Source organism: Liolophura sinensis, chromosome 11 (assembly GCF_032854445.1).
Source record: "Liolophura sinensis isolate JHLJ2023 chromosome 11, CUHK_Ljap_v2, whole genome shotgun sequence".
Taxonomy (NCBI): Eukaryota; Metazoa; Mollusca; class Polyplacophora; order Chitonida; family Chitonidae; genus Liolophura; species Liolophura sinensis.
Genome location: NC_088305.1, coordinates 20,380,892 through 20,402,265, shown reverse-complemented (window position 1 = coordinate 20,402,265; position 21,374 = coordinate 20,380,892). Strand labels below are relative to the sequence as shown.

The window sequence follows — 21,374 nt, the reverse complement described above, 5'->3', positions numbered from 1 at the left end:
TCGTCAAAACATCTTTCTGGGATCAGACGAAATTTTAGGTCATTTACCATAACATTAAATAACATTATTTTTAGGGGTGGGGTTGGGGGGTAGGGGGGTGTGGCTAGTCCTGATTCATTCAGCTGAATAAACTGATGATTTGCTGTGACTGGGTTTTGGCTGCAGATTTATGTCTAAAGTGTTTTGTTCAGGAAATGATACATGTGAACTTCACAGACATAGTAATACTCAGTGTCAGGGTCAGATGGCATTCCTCTGCTAGACATGTAGTGCCAATTAAACAATTGAACACTTTGTGCTCAAATTTATTTTGCTGGATGCATGTTTATTCAGTGCTCAGAACTGAGCGTAAACTAAGCTCAGGACTGAGCGTAAACTAATGTTAACTTTTTTTTCTGGTGATATGAAAATTATAACTAAAGAAACATGTTCTCTCCTCAGGTGATGTCATTCAGAGACCAGATTTGATTTACACCTGGTATGTGGGTAACCAAAGGGACAAGATGGTAAAGACACGCTCCCCTCTCTTGTTCTGGACATTCCCGGAGGCTGGATCTTACAATGTCTCTGTGGAAGCGGGCAACAGACTAGAACCCTTTGGTGAGTAGAGAGCTTGGAGGTGGTGTGGGAACATCTGGGGGTTGATTCCATATAGCGAGTTTCAGTTGTTCAAAGTCAAAATTTGAAGCGGATTTGAACACATATTTTTGAAACCAGCTAAAATTTTGAATGGTTTACTAGTGTTGTGCAATAAACCCCATCAGCATTGAAGTTAGATCATAGGTGAGAAAGGATATGGGAAGGGAGGGGGAAGGGGGCTGTTCCAGTTTATCTTAGGTAGAAAGCGTGATTTTACGCTAGTTGTTAGGTTGAATATACATCTGTCTGTTTACTCAGCTGTGCCATAAAATCACGTGGTCGTGGGTTTCCTCTGGCCAGGAACTCACCAATGCGGTCGCTGTGAGTTCAAGTCCCGCCCATGCTGGTTTCCTCTCCAACTGTACATGGGAAGGTCTGCAAGCAACCTGTGGATGGTCGTGGGTTTCCCCCGGGCTCTGCCGGGTTTCCTCCCACAATAATGCTGGCCACCGTTGTAAAAGTGAAATATTCTTAAGTACATTGTAAAACACTAATCAAATAAAATAAATAAATAAATCAAATACACTGAGACACCCCCCTGGCCAAACCTAACCTGAGGTGATGATCCAGAGGCATGAAAGGTGCAGCCAACTCCCTGCAATTCTTCAAAACGTTCTGATTTACTTGTAAAAGCTTGTCTGATTGATACCATTCAGATTTTTCTTCTGGTAGAGAATAAAGGCCACAGAGGTTGAAATATTTACAACTGTGTCTCATATAGATCCCTTTAATACTTAGGACAGAACATTTCTAACAGCCATAATAATCATCTAGCCATTAGCAGTCTGTTTTTGCTGATTGAGCCACGGAGTTGAAATAAAGTAAGGGACCAAGGCTTAAAGGCAAAGAAAACACGAAAATGAAGTTTGTATCAGATGAAAAGACCATTAAAAACTGTCCAGGAAAATGGTTGGATTTATGCAGTTGCCAATTTAACCTTGAAAAAAATATTATTTCAAGCAAAAAATGGGGATGCGAAATCTCTGATACCTTCTGGGTAGCAACAGATGACCTTAAAATCTGGTCTCTTAACGCAATTCTACTGGGTTAGAAAAATTCTAAAAAAATGAAGCTTTTTTTCCTGGACAGCTTTTAATGGCTTTTCATCAGATATATACTTTATTTTGTGTTGTGTAAAGGCTTAAAAAATGTGTGAGAAAGCAAATTGGCATTTAACCCTTATTCCAATTTCTGAGTGAAGTTGATTGTTGTTATTACGGGTATTCTAGATGTAATTACAGGTATTCTGGATGTAATTACGGGTATTCTAGATGTAATTACAGGTTTTCTAGATGTAATTACCGGTATTCTATATGCAAGAAACACAAATATGGTAATCCCATTATTCTGAGGAAATGAAATATGTACTTGTACATTGAAGTCCTAGCTTTTTGCCCCTGTGATACGTGTGCCTGCAGAATTAGCTCTCAACCTGTCTAAAGTGGTTTAACAAGGTCAAGAAATACAGCTGATAAGCGTTTAAATGTACTATAAATATACTCAAGTTGAAAAGGCTGTATATAATGCAGAGTACTAGCATCGTGTGTTCTAGCTTCCGGTATAATTTAATTTACCTGTTTTTTTTTATTACGCTTTTTTTTTTTTTTAAGTGCACTTACCTGGCCACATATAGGTAATTAATCAGTTTGACAGGTGGGCATTATAACCAAACTCACCTGGACTAAGCCGCGTCTTGTGGCTCCAAATATACAGGTGGGCTGTGTTAATCCCTCATCCAGGTGTTACCCTTGTTGCATATTAAGTTTGAACCTGGCCATACTAGATGTTATTAGGTGTGTTAGCTGTGATGATGAATAACGCGTAATGAATTCCAGAATACATGTACACGTAGGGTTATAACAAGTCATGCAAATTAAAGTCAGGCTTCTGAATACTCTGACACATCGTTAAGGTTTGAATCGTTAAGTTTTGGCATTTGCACACCTGGTTCAGGGTTTAATTCACTCATGAACTTTATAAAATGAGAGAGTCTGGATTATTGTCTTCGACATGATCCAAATAAACCTTTTAGGAAAGGATAGTGTCAATTTTGGGTAATTACTCTGCCAAGCATTTGCCCAAAGTGAATGTACCTGTAAAGTTTATATCAGTATCACCATCACAAAAAAAAAATCAGATGAATTAGTAGAATTAATGTGATTTTCTCAGAAAATCTTGGAATTTTACATTTATTATATTCTTTGTTTTATATTTTACGTATTTCTTGAATTACGATTTTGAAGTGCACACGCATTTGCATTGAATAATTTCTCGCTTATTATGAAGTAAATGAGCTCTTCATGTTATGTAACTTGGAACTAAAAAACTTACTCTTAGAATGTGCTTATTACGGTATTACTGGAATGCTTTATCGAATGAAGCACAATGAAGTTGTGAGGAGTTCATATGAATTAAGCATCAAAGTTTACACGAACCTGTGCATGATTATGATGGCATGTTCTGTATTGAAATTACCTACATGTAGTCATGCGTCAGATGCATTTACCTGTGGGTTCATGCTCAGGTGTGGATACCGATCACCAGTATAATTACCCCCCAAGTTCTAAAACATTAGCATTTATGAAAAGAATTTATGGAATGCAATTTATCAATCTTTGTTATTCCATTATGTGTAAAAGTTAATTTAAAGGCTTACATTCAAAAAAAGGGGAGAAATTCCTTTGTAAAATATTTAATTTGTCGCTTTCAATATGTCAGTGATGATGACTGTATAGATGCACATGTCTGCTCATTAACATATATAATGAAAGGTGGAAAAATTACACATTGAAGCACATTATCTAATGTACATGTGTATGTTTGCTGCTAATTTTGAGGATTTAAAATAGCACTTCTGTATTAATGAAATGTTCATAAATCCTACTTATTCATTGTTCATACCTAATAAACATTCGCAGTGAAAAACGTTTAATATTATATTACAATGATAATGGTATGCCGGATATATGTATGTGTGCCTTTATGAATAGAAAGGACCCATATGTACAGGATATGTATCTTGAAAGCATTTTGACTGAAAAATGTATCTCGTAACACATTTGTTCTACTTTCAGTGTGAATGTCGCCAAAACAAGATTATTAGCATCATTTGACATTTTGCAGTATTTTCATGTAATAATTCAATGCCAAGCGCTTTAAATTTTTTATGAAACTTTCGCATCCTGATTCGTCAACTGAGTAAAGAGCATAGAATCAGCATAATGTAAATTTGTGTTGCCAGGTATTATCAGAAGTGTCATCGAAAGCCGTTCATGAAAAAAAAAAATTGTCTGTTCTGGCTTGGCCTAAAGAAACAATTTAATTTGATTTAGTGGTTCACTCCATGTGCTTCATTTTCCTCCACACATAAAAGTGTTCCTCAGTGTAGAATCAAAAAAAAAAAAGTATGGCATTAAACCACAATCAAATAAATCAAATAAATATATATGTAGGCAAACTTAGCCACTGACATTCCCCTGTCTCTGGTGTATTGTGATAGATACGTTCAGGGATGTGTAAACAGTAAGTCACTTGTAATCAGCAAGGTATAGACACTTCTCTACTTCATCATTCTCAGCCATGACACTTGGACAGCTCTCCCCCCCACCCTTCCCCGCGCTAAAAAAGGGGGGATTATATATTTGTAAACATGTTGTTAACATTTCAGACACAAGTATAAGTTGTATTCTGTTGCTGCATAAATGAATATGTATGATCATGAGTTAATTAACCTGGACTGTTGGTGGTTTTACCTCTGAGCCAGCAGACACATGTATAGATGTATATTTGTGGTAAGTAGATGTTACCTGTATTGGTAATGAGGCTATATATACCTGTATGTAAACGCTCACTCCAAGCCAGGTGGTTGGACAGGTTTTGTGAGTTTGCTTAATCAACCGTGAGCGGCGGATCCCATGACTTAACGTTTCCTGTTTTCTGATTTCTCTGCCGGGCGCAGTGTTCAATCGGGAGGTGTCTGTGGAAGATGACGAGGGGCAGCTGTCTCTACATCACTGTGGAGTGGCCGAGGTCAACCAATCGTGTCGCTTCTCCCTTCTGGTAAGCTTATCTTTTACATCATCTGTATGTATTACATTTACTCATATCAACTGTTACAGCTGCTGCATCTTCTTTTATATCTGAAAACTGCATCGATGAGCACTCTAGGGAGATAAGAGAAAAAAGCCGAGCAAATCTCATTGAGAACATGATAATCTGATGAGTGCAAAGCGTTCTTTCTGCAGACTGGACTTTTGCATAAGGCCACAACAGGTTAAATATTTGTTACAAGTTTGTAGATATATTTATTTGATTGAAGTTTTACTCCATACTCAAGAATATTTCACTTATATGATGGTTGCAAATGGGAGGAAAACTTGGCAAAGCCCAGGGGAAACCCATGACACTTCGCAAGTTGCTGGCTGGCCTCCTCACATGCGACTGCAGAGTAAGCCAGCATCATCTGGACATGAACTCGCAACGAACAAAATTGTGAGAGATTCTTGTATCATTGCGCTGCGCTAACACGCCAACCACTGGGACACACTGGACCGTGGACATCTGTACATATCTAATTTGCTGATTCCAAGAGCTTTAATCAAAAGGCAAAATGTATTAAGCATAATTCACAAGAGAGAGAAGAATGTCAGAGGCTACGTTCGGTTTCCCTACACCTACTGCTACATGTACATGTATATGACGGTTTCCCTACACCTACTGCTACATGTACATGTATATGACGGTTTCCCTACACCTACTGCTACATGTACATGTATATGACGGTTTCCCTACACCTACTGCTACATGTACATGTATATGACGGTTTCCCTACACCTACTGCTACATGTACATGTACATGTACATGTATATGATGTATTCATGTGATTGTTGAACAAATGCCAAAGATAAGATTTTAGATGTCTGTGATCTTTGTCAGATTTTTGCGTGATGGAAAACGGGAGTGCATTGGGTGAACCACCTAAATATCAGATTGTTTCTATGCGCCATTTAAGCTAGGTCAGATCTGAGGATTTCGATGATCCTTCTGACAGTATCCGGTAAAACAAATTTAAAATGTGCTCTTGAACACTGCTAGAAGGCCCTGAACATAATGATTGAACAGAATGGATTGTGGGAGGTTTTCAAGCTCTCACTGATTAGCTACAAATTTTTGGGTGCGTGTGCTCTTTGATCAAGTCGATAGCATAAAACACCTCGCTCCAGGCAGTTGCCTTATCAAGTGTATGGCTCACTGGAATTTCATAGGAAAATTGCATTGGAATGTATATGTACATATGTAAATGGTCATGCATCGAAAAGTTAACTCTAATCTGGTGCAGCTAAACCGAATTTGCGCTTCCATATATTCCAGTGTCATGGTTTGAGTTCTTACGTGTAGCGTGGTTGGACATGACTGATCAGTTATTCTAAGCTACATTCATCCATGTAGTGTTTGGTAGGAGATGGTCCTCATCTTTAGCTGTGACTAGAAGCTTTGTAAGTCTGTCTGTCTGTCTGTCGTTCGGCCAAACTTTTGACAAAAGCAAGATGTTTGCCACGTGTTTGTTGTAAGGATATTTATCATCAGTGCCTTACATTGTGATGACTCGTACATACACTCCACGGCAACAGAATACAACTATATTATTCAGTTGGCAAGTTTAGACTTGCTAACCAGATATGTTTTAACCACAACACTCTCCAAGAAATTGGTTTCAGAGAAAAGCACATTGTTTTCGAGGACATGCACATTGTTTTCAGAAATGTGCATTTTTTTCAGTATGTGAATGTCAATCACCATCATCCAATCATTAGGATCTCTTGTAACAGACTGGGGGGGGGGGGGGGGGGGGGAAGGGGGGAGGAGTGTACAATAAAAATGAAAAGGCTGTATTGTGACTGGGAAAACATCATTTCCAGACTGGACTCATGTGTTTATATAATATCGTATAAGTAAGAAATCCTAGATATTTGAACAAATGCACCTGCTGTGAGTTCAAGTCCAGCTCATACTGGCTTCATCTCCGGTCGTATGTGGGAAGGTCTGCCAACAACCTGCGGGTGGGCGAAGGTTTCCTTTCACCGTAATGCTGGCTGCTGTCGTATAAGTGAAATATTCTTGAGCACGACGTAAAACACCAATCCAATACATAAATAAATACCTGTTTGAATATTTGTGGCTCCAGTCAATCGTGTCAGTGTGCATGAAGCTCGTAGTGTGAGAAACTGACCAATCCATAGATAACAGAACAGTGTACATGGTCTGCAGTATGTTTTTACTAAATATAGATGAATAATGGACTTCAAAATGGAATTACAACATGGCACGAACTTTTGAAGGGAGTATTATCCGCCTAAAAGAGGATCGTCAGGGCCCTTTTTCACTAGTACACTTTTTTGTTCTTCTCTGTTCTATGTGTTTGTTTCCGTATTAAGTTTTACTCGTAAAGCAAGAGGTATTTCTGTAGCACTGCAGAGTAACAGCAGAGAATGATGGTTTTTTTACACAGCCTGGAATGGACTGGTTTAGGTGGGAAATGTTGCCTGTATTGCCTGTGAAAAAGATGGCCCCAGTTGTACGTGTCTTGTGATGTTAAGCCTTATAATGCTGTCGTTTTTCTGGCTGATTGGTGGGCAGCCGGCCGTATAATAGCGGGTCTGTATAACACAAGTCCCTGTGACAAGGCTTAGAGGTCACGAGGCTATATATACCCAGAGTAATTCCATTGTTCATAGGCCGCAGTGACCACAAATTAAAGGTGTCTTGTAATGAAGTCCTGTGATTCATCTCAGCTTGCCTTCACCTCCCCAAACTAACCAACGGCTGTGCCCTGACCTTCATTGTGTGCATGATTTACATGCTCCTAAACATGTCGTAAAAGTTTTTGTAAGTCACAGGAGACCATTTACTGCTGATCAGGCTTGTGGAGTGGTACACAAGGTGTTTTCAGGTTCGTGTGTCCCAGGCTATTTGAGGTACATTTATAACCTGTTGATTTTCATCTATTGAGGTACATCTATAATCTGTTGATTTTCAGCAGCTGAGAGGTACATTTATAACCTGTTGATTTTCATCTATTGAGGTACATCTATAATCTGTTGATTTTCAGCAGCTGAGAGGTACATTTATAACCTGTTGATTTTCATTTGTTGAGGCACAGTTATAACCTGTTGATTTTCAGCTATTGGAGGTACAAAATAATTGCCTGTTGATTTTGGGCTGTTGGAGGTACATTTATAACCTGTTGATTTTTAGCTATTAACAGTACAATTATAAACAGTTGATTTTCATCAAATGAAGGTACTTGTATAGACCGTTGATTCTCAGCTATTGGAGGAACATGTACTGTAAATGCTGTTGATTGTTGACTTGTGGAGGCATAATCTGTTGAGTGGTTAGGGTGTAGTCTGTTGACGGTTAACTATTTGAGGCATAAACCATTGATTGTCAGCTATTGAAGATGCTGGAGATATAATTCAGTGATTGTTGGAAGCATAATCTGTTGTTAACTGTGTAAGCTGTTAATTTTCCGTTATAGCAAATATGAGTTGTTGATTGTCAGCTATTCTACATGCTGGAGGTATATTCTGTTGTTTAACTATTGGAGGTATACTCTGTTGATGTAGATGTAGGTATAATCTGTTGATTGCTTGATAGCTATTGGAGGAATAAGCTGTAGATTGACAGCTATTGGAGGAATAAGTTGTAGATTGACAGCTACTGGAGGAATAAGCTGTAGAATGACAGCTACTGGAGGAATCAGCTGTAGATTGACAGCTATTGCAGATCTAATCTGTTGATTGCATGACAGCTATTGGAGGAATAAGCTGTAGATTGACAACTGTTGGAGGAATAAACTGTAGATTGACAACTATTGCAGATCTAATCTGTTGATTGCATTACATCTATTGGAGGAATAAGCTGTAGATTGACAACTAGTGGAGGTATAAGCTGTAGATTGACAACTGTTGGAGGTACAAGCTGTTAATTTACAACTTTTTAGGTATATTAATTCGGATTTTGGAGAATCTCTCATTGAGAAATTAATATGGTGACACCTTCTCTAATATAGATAGTGTACTGAGCATGATTGTATCATCAGCAGCAAGTTCAAATTGTGAGCACAACTGGAACTGCTGAATGATATAGCAAAGAGGATTCATGTGCTTTTTAAATTTATTTATTTATTTATTTATGTGTTTTACACTTGTGCTCAAGAATATTTCTAGGACGGCTGCCAACATTAGAGTTGGAGGAAACAGGGCAGAACCCAGTGGAAACCCACCACCATCTGCAGTGCTTTTTAAAAGAACAGGATGTACAAAAATTCCGTTGGAGATCTACCATTATGTACATGGTTATTTTTGGCATGCACACAAAAGATTTAAAAAACAGCATTTTCCATGCAGTAATGCTTTAAATATTTTGTGAGATATGAAACATTTACAACAGATGCTACACATGCATGTTTATGGGCAATCCTATTCCATGCATGCCTATCGTCTGGATATGAAATGAGAATTGTACGGAAGCCTCCTTGTGCAAACAGCTGTCATGATGTTCTGGTGTTGCGTGGCTAGCCTGTTATAGCAAGTCGTGCTGGGAGTCCGTATAAGTCAACCGATGTACCTGTTTGCCTTGATATATGGTGACAGTAGTTCCTGACTCCAGCACTGCAGTTGTCAACTGGACGTCAGTGGCAGGATACTAGAACATGACTGCCTTTAATGGCAATTGTTTCCAACCAGGATATACAGGAGTATTCGTTAGGAGGAGTGACTGTTGTTCGTGTAATGGGCAATGTTGTTGTTGCTGTTGCTGTTACGAAGGGAACTGACATGTATGTCATTTCCCTGGCATCATTGTCGAATTGCAGTTAAAAAAAAACATAAGAAGTTTGCCTTTACTATACTCTTCCAGTCTGTCCTTCGAATTAACAATTTCCTAAATTCAGAGAAGGGAATATTCAAGGATCCTTTGGATAAATGCATGTTAATATGTGATGATAGCAAATTTGAATCCATTTCAACATTGAATGTGTCATGCATCATTGGTCTGGTCTGTTCATTGTGGGGTGGGGGGGTGGGGGGGGATCTTCAAAAACACTTTATGTAGCAAGCTTAAGTTTTGCATACACATGTTTCCTCACTACATGGTGAGTCTTGATTATGAGGGTGTGTAAGTGGCTTAACTCCCTTTAAGGATTTACATGAACAGTGTGAAGAAAGCCATAACTAGGGTAAACTGAAAAGAGACTAAATTTCACGGGCTATATGTGTTACAATTTGCCTTGAACTATCACACTGTTGTTGCTGCTTTGCATTGGTTTAATCTCCACGTTGTTGTCTTTTGTAACCTATAGCTGTGCTCTTGTTTTGGGAGCCATGCCACCAAGTCTGATTTTGTATGATTGGGCAGGTATATGTACTAGTATACACCGAACCTGGCAGGAAAGATCATGGAATGACGTCCAACAGAATAAGGAGCATACAGTTCTGTGTACAGTGACAAGAGACGCATTTAGATCTGAACCCAGCCATTACAAAAAAAAAAAAAAAAATGTCAGCGTGTATATTTACACATATGTTCATCACTGACGTTACATTTAGAGAAACGTACGACTCGGGCTCTTACTCAGACGGGAAGTGGAAGGCGTGTCCACAAGCGACCTGACTAGCATTCAACTACGCTGTTTGCATGTTTCGATGTACGTCAGATACCTGCATGTGGTGAACATCTGGGAGGTTTAACGCTCAGTCAGCGCATGTATTGTGTGCAGCGAGGAACTGAGTTTAGGTGAACAATGACTTCTAAACATGTAACATGTAGATGTAATACTGAATTTAGTTAACATTCTCAGAGTGATAGTACGAAGGCTTTAATTGATGGCTCTGGTTTTGTTTATTGCACAGATGTCTTAAGACACAGATATATCACAGAGATATCAGGGGGTTTTTTTTTTCCAGTATTGATGAAATTAAGGAGAAAATGTGGGAAAAAAATTATACCAACTTGAAATCACATACTACATGTGCTTATGTTTTTTCTTGATGTGGTTAAGAAAAATTTTCAGGTATTCGCAAAAGCTCAAATACCCAGTAAAGGTGAAATTTAATTTCACAATTTCTGTCACTATTTTCTCCTAAAAACATTGATCCTCAAAGTCTCCTATAGTTTATGAGGCATTCCTGTTAATTCAGTCACTTGAAGTTAAACACTTATTGCAGACAGTCGCAGCCAGAAGGTTCATCAGATATGTGGAAGGGGGCAGTGGTTTTATACTGTTGGCACCTCCAGTAACCTGGTAGACGCCTTTACTTATGTATTACTGAAAAGTTATAAACAGACTATGCCCAGAGATTTTTGGCAAAAAAACTATATTTGCTAATGAAATCAAGTTTTCTCTATTTGCCAAGAATAGCTCAAATTATTGCCATCTGAAAATATCACTTGTACCTGTACTGTTTGTACTGGTAAAATGATTCTGAAGGTTGAAGAACTTACAAAGCTACCTGCATTATAAATGTACAAACTTTATTACCAACTTTGAATATGAATCATGCATAGACAAGGCTGATACATGCAATTTGTGAAAGGTCATCATTTAGGCTGTTCTAAAATAAAACAAAAATTTGATTGTGTTTGTTCTGATTATTTTTTTTTTCAAATGTCTTCAGCATATTCTCTATAACGTCATCATTGGACGTCAGTGAGATAACTAAATCACTGTTCACTATAGTGTAACCTCACAACTTCCTAGGAGACTTGAACCATTTCAAGGGAATTCATTCTGCTGTCTTAATTGTGGAAGATTTCTTTTTTTTTTTTTTTTTTTTTTTTTTTTTTTTTTTTTTTTTTTTTTTAAATTTAAATTTGCATGTTAAATGTTACATTGTAGAAAAAAAACATGAGTGGTATATAAATCCTTACAGTTTAAATTCAGAATCAATTCTGATTGGCTGGTGTGAGATAGAGCCAAGTCCAGGCTTATGTCTTGCCTAAACTGAATTTTATAGGTATGGTACATTTATTCAACCAAGTATAGATGTCATTTAGAAAGAGGATTAAGTTAAAGATTACGCTGCCTGAAAACAGCACAGATTCTACTGCTGAAAATTGGCTGAGAAACTGGCATTGGTCTCAACCAGTTTTCAGCACTATAGAATCTATGCTATATTCAGAAAGTGTAATCCCTAATAATGATAACACTGTTACATTTATGCAAACGTCACCAAGGCTACAAGATTTAACCCAGGAAACTGTATCTCTACTGTCGGCCAGTCAGTGTCGATTTTGTATCCGTTTGATGATGAATCATTGTCTGAACTCCTGTCTGTCTGGAGGAAATGAGTATACTGGTGAATCACACAATTAAAGGGCTTTAAATATGAAAGTCCATGCCCATGGTTTTAATTGTATTCCTTGTGCCTGTGACTGTGAACTTTGGTCTAATGTGTATAGAGCCTAGGACCATGAAGCAATCTTTGACTTAAATCAAAATTTCAAATCATTTTAAAACCTGTTGTTTCTTACTTAATACGGTCAAAATATTGATTGAAAACGTGAATTCAGTGTAAGATATTGGGACTGCAAATTTCAACAAAGAATAACGGAAAGGAACATACCGAGTTCAATGATTGAAATTTGGACCTAAATCCAAGATCACTTTGTGATCCTGTAGCCAGGAAACAAACAGATTAAGAATTAAGAGAGCAAACTGTGGCTCCGTGTTAAAGGCATTTGCCTTTCAGTCACTTGGACGCACCAGATGCGTTTTCAAACCCAACCTTGGGCAGTGAATATGGTGACTCGATTTCCTGCTCTGGCTGTTCAAAGGGCTCCGTGTGAAAATAAGTGAGGGGTCAACGATGATCATGTGGCCTATAGCTTTTGCGTTGTCTGACTTTAGTTGAAGAAATGGATATTTACTGAGATTACATTGGCTGCCATATTGATTTTTAAGCAAATTGTAAATAAGTATGATGGATGACAGATTACTTGCTTCTTTCATAGGATGTAACGAAAACCAACTTCAGCAGCCCATATTGTCCAGCAATTTTATCATTGCACATTGAAAACCTGGTATCATTATGTAATCAGAGCTTAGAACATCAAAGTCACTGTATAGCTAAAGCATTGTTGTTGCTGAAACCAGTTTGGTCCCTGACCATAGTGATCACATGTTCAAGTTCCGGATCTTTCGGTTTCATCTGCAATCTTAAATCTTAACTGGGTTCTCATTGGTTCTTGACCAGTTCAAGCTGGCTTCCTCTCCGGCCTTACGTGGGAAGGTCTGCCATCAGCCTGCGGATGGTCGTGGGTTTCCCTGGAGTTGTGCCCGGTTTCCACCCACCATAATGCTGGCCGCCGTCGTCTAAGTGAAATATTCTTGAGTACGGCGTAAAATGCCAATTAAATAAATAAATAAATCATTGGTTCTTGAAATACTTAAACCTACATGAACTTGAATAGTGTTGAAAGATGTCAAGATCTAACACCCTTTAAATGAGTTTACTTGTATCTCATGCGCCAGCTCATTCTGGCTTACTCTCCACTCATATGTGGGAAGGTCTTCCAGCAACCTGCAGATGGTGCTGAGTTTCATTCATACATCGGCGGCCAGCATTATGATAGGAGCTCGGAAAGCGGGCAGAGCTCAAAGAGCCTCCGTGGCTCACTCGGTAAGCGCACTAGCGCAGCGTAATGACCCATGAGCCTCTCACCAATGCGGTCGTTGTGAGTTCAAGTCCAGCGTAAGACACCAATCAAGTAAATAAATAAAATCAAAGGATCATCTGTAGGATGCTGGCAGACCTTCCCATGTACGACCGAAGAGAAAGCCAGCGTGAACTCCCAGATCATTGTGCTGCACAAGCTAGCTAACAACAAAGCCATGGAGGCCCAATGTTAAATAACAATTGTACAGTGTAAAATGTAGTCACTCTATAGTGTCTTTTCTATTTGTGTCTCCACAGGGCAATGTGATTGGCACAACTAATGTGACTGTGAAGTACCGGAATGATGTGTCTGATGCAGAGGAGAGGACACTCAACCCAAGGTAAGATCTTGGTGGTGACGGGTTCAAATCTGGCTTTGTCCAAATGTGTCTTTACATGATATTAATTTATCTGCATCCATGCAAGTTTGTGTGGGTATTATTCATAAGTCAGAAAAAAATACTTTTCTTGCATTAATTGATATATTCTGTTTATTGAAAAGAGGGAGGTTTTTTTTAAAATTTTCATCACGCAACCTGAAACAGCAGCCTAAGTTGGAAGATAACACTGGCATGACTGATGCCTCCATTTGGCTATTTTGCCTTTACATGGTGCCAACAAAATTTGAACTTTGGTAGACAGTTTTGTTTAGAGACTTGCTCAGAAATTTGCCACATCCCGCATTTTGAAAGATTAATACATGTATGTGTATACAAAAAAACATTTTGCCTTTTTTGATTCTTCACATTTTTGACATTTGAAACCACATGCAAACCTACAACCTGCTCTGGGTTGCCTGCGGCTGGCCACCGGGGGTGGGGGGGGGAGGGGGGTAGAGAGTGTTGAGAAGAAGGTTGAGTGGGTTGTTCCACTTGTCCTTGCTCTCCTACCAACCTTCTGGTCAAGCACTTGTGCTGTGGACAGTTTCAAGAGCACTTGGCTAGCACACGGTCAGACATGTTCAACCAACTCAACTTTGAAATGTCATCCCTGTATTGGTTATGTTGTCAGTGCTTTGCACCTGCCAGTTTGCCAGAACTGGCACTAGTAAAAAGAAATAAAGACAACTGTTTTTGACAATACCTTTCCTTATCTTACGGGATGAGAATGCAGCAAGTGCAGACGCACTTTACACTTTATCTGGCACTTCATCAAAATCATATCTTATGTCTATTACACATCTGCAATATTCAGGTGTTTAGAGAAAATAGCAAAACCAAAACTGTGAACATATTTTGAATTCCAGATTTTGGTTTAAAGGTGCATGTACACATGTATTGGGGACTATGATTTGGACACTAAGTGTACATAGGCAACTAAACTTTAGTTAAGTGTTGTGCTTTGGTGCCAATACACTGCCATGCATGTTCTTTGACTACTTGTCCTCCACCAATGAATATGGGGTACAGCACATGTGGGAAAGCCTCTGTGACTTGCAGAGTTGGTGATTTACTCTTGTTAATGATCCAGCCAAAAAAAACTGACTATGATCATATAATTGAACAAGGGCAAATTTGCAAATGCTGAGGCATGTTAAAGAAAGTCGACCATGCAGGATTTCATGTAGCCTTAAACTCAGACTACATGTTAAGTGAGTGACCCAAAGTAATCGGTAGGGTGTGAAAACTTTGACTGACCAACAGACAGATTGTCGTACAGCTGTTTTTGAGTGTTTTTTTTTTTTTTTTGAGTGCCTTGTTAAACAACAAGCGAATATTCAAAATGACTAGGCTCATAATTTGTGGAAATTTAAATGAACTAAAAGATAATTGTTACAGTGCAGTGTGGGGAGCTCCGTCTCCTAGTGGGTAGCTAGTTCACCCATTGCAATGACCCAGGAGCCTCCAACCAACTATGGTTTCTGTGAGTTCAAGTCCAGCTCGATCATGTCGCTTTCTCTTTGGTTGTACGTGGGAAGATCTGGCAGCAACCTGCGGGTGGTTGTGGGTTTCCCAGAGCCTGATTTCCGCCCACCATATTCATGGCCGCCGTGCTGTAAAAGAAATATTCTTGACTACAGCGTAAAACAACAATGAAATAAATAGATATAATACAGTACAGTGTATAAAATAATTCATATAGTTGCTGCATGTTTTATGGTATAAAGGTATTCATGTTTATGTACATACACACCCACACTTGGTTTATACACCACTTGTCAGGTTGATGCTGTAGGGGCACTGTTGATTCCACCTTGATCCCATCAACCTGATAGAAACAAGAGGCTCTAGGGCACCTTAAGATGAGGGGAAGCTGCCATGTAAACCAAGCCCAGGGCAGATTTATTTGTTTCAGCCTGCTGATGTTGCCAGGCCACATTACCAGCATGTCTGTGTTGACAGTATGATAGGTTGTAATATTTTCTTCATGTTTGCGTTTATTTCTTCTCGTGAGTTACTCCCCTCTTCACAAATCATCACGCCGTCACTTTTGGGGATTTCGTATACTTTTTTGTTTTTTATATTATTGGATCGTGATGAAAATCCTTCCAGACAGGGCTGTTCCATTCGTCTGTATTGTTGATCAAGATTAAGTGTAAAAACACTGTGAATGTAAACAAGGGCTGTCAAACTCTTCTACCATTCCAGCGCCAAGCCGGATAGATTAATTTACAAAATGCCAGCTTTCTTCTAAGACACATTCAGCTAAATCAACTAGAATTTCAGAATAGACAGATTTTCTTGAACATAAATACAATATTGTTTTAATTAGTTTTACAAAATTTATGATTTACATCATGCTCTGGATATTCACCTCCTTGTTATCTTCAAAAGTAAATCTTAATGACTGTATTATGCGAACAGAGGATATGCTTTGAAAGTAAGTTGTGTTGCCAGCTAAATCATCTACCTGAAGGTCTTGTGCTGAAGTTGTAGCTGAACAAAAGACGCAGTGCTGTTTCTAATTTCAACATTTATAAATTGGTGCAATCTCTGCATTGAAACTACTTCTGTTTGACAAACAGAGAACAACTGATTTTGACTTTCTTTGTCTTTACTTCTTCTTCAAAAAGGACTATAACCCAATTATTTTTTTGTTTTCCCACAATTTTGCAAGGTTGGTCTGTCATGCTTTAGTTTCCATGTAATAGCTCCTCCAAATATTATTTTAGTTTTGAGAAATTTTGTGTGCAGGTTCACATTGTTAACTTATGATCAACTTTGATAACTAGCACTGTATATTTAACAATTTTCTTGATTCCTAGTGGTTGGTGGTTAATTTCCATGAAATTACTGTTTAAAATATGTTTTGATGAAAACTTTGTGTACAGATTCGTTTTCAGTCATATTAAGCTCAAAATCCAGCTGGCTTGTCTGATTTAATTAACTTGTTGCCTTTTAAATGACAGTCAGGAAGAGTCCATTAGATCTGGTGAGAGCCATTGTTTGTTGGGTGGGGTATAGGTTAATTGGTCTGCCCAGGTCCCAGAGGATGACCAATCAGGGCTGGGCTTTAGCTGAAGGTGTTCTTTAGACTGCCTGTCATGTATCTCCGGGGACAAGCTTTTGGGGCAAAGGACAAGTTGCCATCATAAACAGATGTGAGAATTATGAAAGAACTAGGGAAAACCTTCCTTAGATATGTCCTGATAGCCCGGCATGTGTACGATACAAAAACAATATTCTCTGAGAATGCTAGCCAGAGCAGTGCATTTGAAATCTCTGATAAGTGTGTGTGAACAGTGCACAGCAAGCATTATTGGAAATTTCCACCCTGCTCAAGATTGCTGTACTTAAGATGAGAAATCTTAAAGTGATTTATGGATTAAATTCAAGGTGCATTTTACCCATATAAGCTTCATTTTCAATAAAGTTTACTGCCTGTAAAAATGGCTCATGGGAAGAAGTGTTGTTCTGCCCTACACACATTGCCTGCAGGACAAAACCAAAATTTCATTAACAAAACAAAAAGGTACCATGGTTGAGTTCTGTTTTAACATTTGCTATATGTTTGAAACCATTGATAATGGTTTGCTAAATGTAGTTAGATATACTTAAAGTTGAGAATGTAAAATACTGCAGTAAAATATGGTGCAGGCTTTTGGGCTTCAAGTTAATACTGTCGCGTAACATTTTAAGATTATGATAGTATTGTGTGCCATATTAGTTGGTATCCGGACATGAAGTGTGGTCAGACAGTATTCTGATATGTAATATTAAGTGCAAATGGTATTCTTGTGTATTGTTCTCTCTCTGTCTCTTACTCCCTCTACCCCACCTCCCAGCCCCCTCTAGTCCCCACCCCACGTCACTACACACACTGAAAACAGCCGGGTCTGTTCTCTTAACACGAACCAGGTGTTATGGAAATGTCAATAATCCAACAGAAATAAAAATAACATCAAATCCCCAAGTAAAACCTTGCCAGGGGGGCAGCAAGGCCTTGTATTGTTACTAACTTTCTCTCCACCTTCTTCCCCTGTTTGGGAAGGGCTGGGTTATGTTAGTGAGGATTATAACAGCACAGGTTTGTATATGTGGTTCTGTATACATCATGGTACACAGGTGATACCTTAATTTAGCTGTTATTCTACATACAAAATCAATCTCCTCCCCCCCTCCCCCAAGATCAATACATCCTTTCTCTCCCCACACCCACCCAGACATACACCTACCCATTGATGCAGCAATATTAACACATTGTAGCATTATGGGGACAACTTTTACGCACTGTTGTGGAATGTGTACATGCAGAGTTGAGGATTCACCATCCCTAACCACACCTCAACCCCCCCCCCCCCCCTCACCCCCACAACCACCTCTGTACAGAATCCACAAACTGTTCTTCAATGATAGTAAGGCATGCTTATAGGTGATGTGGTAGAATGGGGGATACAGTTTTTCTGGTGTGAAATTCCTGCTTCTCCACTGGAACATTCCTCAAAATGATTGCAAAGGCTAACATATGAGCACGAGCATATCTGATATCATGCATATCTCGCTTTAAAGCGTGACGTCGCCTTACATGAATGTCTAGCCCAGTGGGGGGAATAACTTGGACTGTTACAGCACGTGTACATTCATACTTGAGCACCGCTTAACCCTCCCAAGTCCCCACCCCACCACATCCCCACCTTTTACTGCAGTGATATTAAGAAATGTTAGTTGATCTGGCACTGTGTTATTTGTGCTGAGCCTGTAACAGCTGTGCAAAGCTTCCAGAGTGACTTAAAACTGTGCTCTAATGCTGCGTGCATACAGGTCAGATCAAAACCTAGTTGCTCGATCAGTCTGAGGTCAGATTTTATCAACCCATAAATTTTCTGAAGAATCAATATAAACTTTATGGCAGGCTGTAAATTATCCATGAAAACTGGGTATTGAGATATTAGCGTTATGTAGTTGAATTACTGGAAAGAATCTTGCTTGGATTGAGAGAGTTCAAACATACAACTGATGGTGTATTGATGTATAAAAGAGCTGCTGTCATGTACGTAGCAATATTTGGATATGAACATATGTTATAACCCACTATATGTATATGTGGATTTTAATACGTACATGAAGAGGACATTATTGTGTCCGTACTGATGAGGCAATGTGAGTGAACAAAGCCGTTATATGAACCAGTGATAATTTTCATGTACACCTCAAATGTATGTTAGCTAACCCACTTATATATATGCAGCATTTAAAGTTTATATTTACTTGATGTCAGATTTTTTTTGTCCAGTTTTGAAAAAATTTTGTGTAATTTCAGATCAACTTTGAAATCGGCTTATTCCATTTATAAGTCTTGCGTATTTAGTGTATGATATAAATTCTTCTAGAATTTGCATTTTATATTTAAACTTCATAGTTTAGAAGTTAGACAAATGCAGCATAATGGCATGTCCAGGTTAATTGTCATTCAGGTGACCCCATTGTTCGACTGGGTACATTCAAACAACCCAGTGCTTTCTTCACGGGATGCGTTTCACAGTGGTACACGTACGTTGTATGTTAAACTGTACAGGTGTATATATCAAGTCATGTGACCGAAGCACCTGAGTCAAGACTTCAGTGTGTGACAAGCCAATTGTTCTGGAAATGTAAGGGAATTTGTCATCTGCTCACCTGTCTGACAGTAACGAGTTTACCTGAGGCTGGACCATTCTTATCACCTGAATGATATACCTGTAAATGTGACTCTTTGAATGGCCCAATAAATGGAGGTTGTGACCCCTGAAGATTGTCCGGATGGGTCAAGTACCTGAAGGTTAGGGTAACTGGGTGTTTAATCAGGGCGTTTCTTTCATGCTAAGACAGACAGTGTGACTGGGACACTCGTGTTCCTTCTCCCCTGTGCTGATTATTAGCGTAAATGTGTCTGTACTATCAAGGGTGCAAGATGCAAACCTGTACCATTAGGCCACTTTCACAAAACTTCTGAAAACAAATACCTCGTATTTTGTGTCTTATATAGAGCAGCACAAAACGATTTCATTCCCTCAGAAAGTTATGCAAAAATTGACTGCCGAGATTTTGTGAAATAACTGGCAGCCTGATATGAAATACTGTTGTTAGCGTGGAATTTCGCCAGATTCTATTCTGATGTTACTGACTTGGACTGATTCTGAGGATTACAGTAGTTTGAATAAATTAAGTATTTTGTAGTTTATAAATCATTTTAAATCTTCGACTGTATTATTCGACTTCGGGCTGTATTATGTGTCGAACACCAGTCAGTGCTTGTAGGGTGATCAATTCTCTTCTAAGCTCAATGTAACAAGCAGTTCTATATGGGGCCAGTGTTCTTTATAAAAACTGTGAACTGTTCTTGTACAGTGTTGTGACTCCTGAGTATTTGGGGTGGTCAATGGGTATAACTGTGTGACTTCTGGTGACACTGTGTCTTTTGTATCATTAGTATTGGCTTGTTACCTGTATGTGAAGAATTCTCACGATGGCTTTCATTAGACATACAGGTATTTCTGTTAACTATTTGCCACTTTTGCACTTCATCGCCGAAAAATTTGTTTTGTTTTTCCAATGATAGAAGTGGAAAAAAAACTTTATTTATGTTGTATTTTTTTCTCTGCTATAATAACTTTATAGCTAAGCATCTTCAATCAATACTTAAAATGTGAAGATAAAACAAGTTTTGGAAATGTTCAACAGATTTGGTTTCATTAAAATTATAGCTTTTTATTGAATTTCACCATAATTCAGTCATAGTGTTAAAGTTAGGTTTCATCAAATCTGTGAATAAACTTCAAAAAAACTTCAAAGATTTCATGGTGATATATTTAGGCTTATTTTTACATTTATGTGCATGTAAAGTAGATTTACTGATCATTTGATGTTTGTATATATAGCAATTGTTGTGGAAGCTGTATATAACCTGATTGTATTTCCATGACGATATGCCATTTTTTTTGCCGACGCACATCTTTGCAAAGTATCGTTCTGACGATATCAAACTTGATACATACAAAAGACAATACCTGTATAAGTACATGCAGCGATCTTCTCTTTACTGTGCTGGTGCTGACAACATACAAACAAACACTTCAGAAGCATATACATGTATTCATCTCATATCTTATCTATGCCGATTCTAACAGGCTATTTCTTGAACACATCACTTCTGATAAGACATGTTTCCCTAAATGCTGATGGTGAGGATGGGAGAGATAAAGTTCACAGGGTGGGCATGATACTAGGGGGGTAGGCACAAATACACAGTGGGCAGCCAATCAAAACGCTGTATTAGGTGGCACAATGGAGTGATTCACAACATGATTAGCCTAGCCATATTTGGGCAACAAGAAACAACTGTCCCCTCGCGAGCGGATCAGCGAGTACCGCGTGGCTTGGGGAGGGTTTCCCGACACGCTGTTTGCTTAACTCTTCAGTCGGCCTTATGATTCCTCCACCGTCAGCAACACGAACAAACTTTGTCTGTATCCACTGTGGAAATCAAGGCCGTTTTTTTTTTTTGTCCCGGTTCTCATTTTTTCGCTTGGTTGTTGCCTTGCGGAGATTTTATAAGATTTTCTGTTTAGGAGGATGGTGGAAAAGTAGTCATAAGGACTG

General features: G+C 38.7%; 1 protein-coding gene across 1 annotated transcript in view; it reads left to right on the top strand.

Moving 5' to 3' along the window:
- The window catches only part of LOC135477926 (uncharacterized), a 159,935-nt gene that overhangs the window by 70,440 nt on the left and 68,121 nt on the right, over positions 1-21,374 (top strand). Inside the window, exons 9-11 of the mRNA XM_064758149.1 lie at positions 442-600; positions 4,598-4,698; positions 13,615-13,697. Coding sequence (XP_064614219.1) covers positions 442-600; positions 4,598-4,698; positions 13,615-13,697 — 343 coding nt within the window. The remainder of the gene's footprint in view (positions 1-441; positions 601-4,597; positions 4,699-13,614; positions 13,698-21,374) is intronic.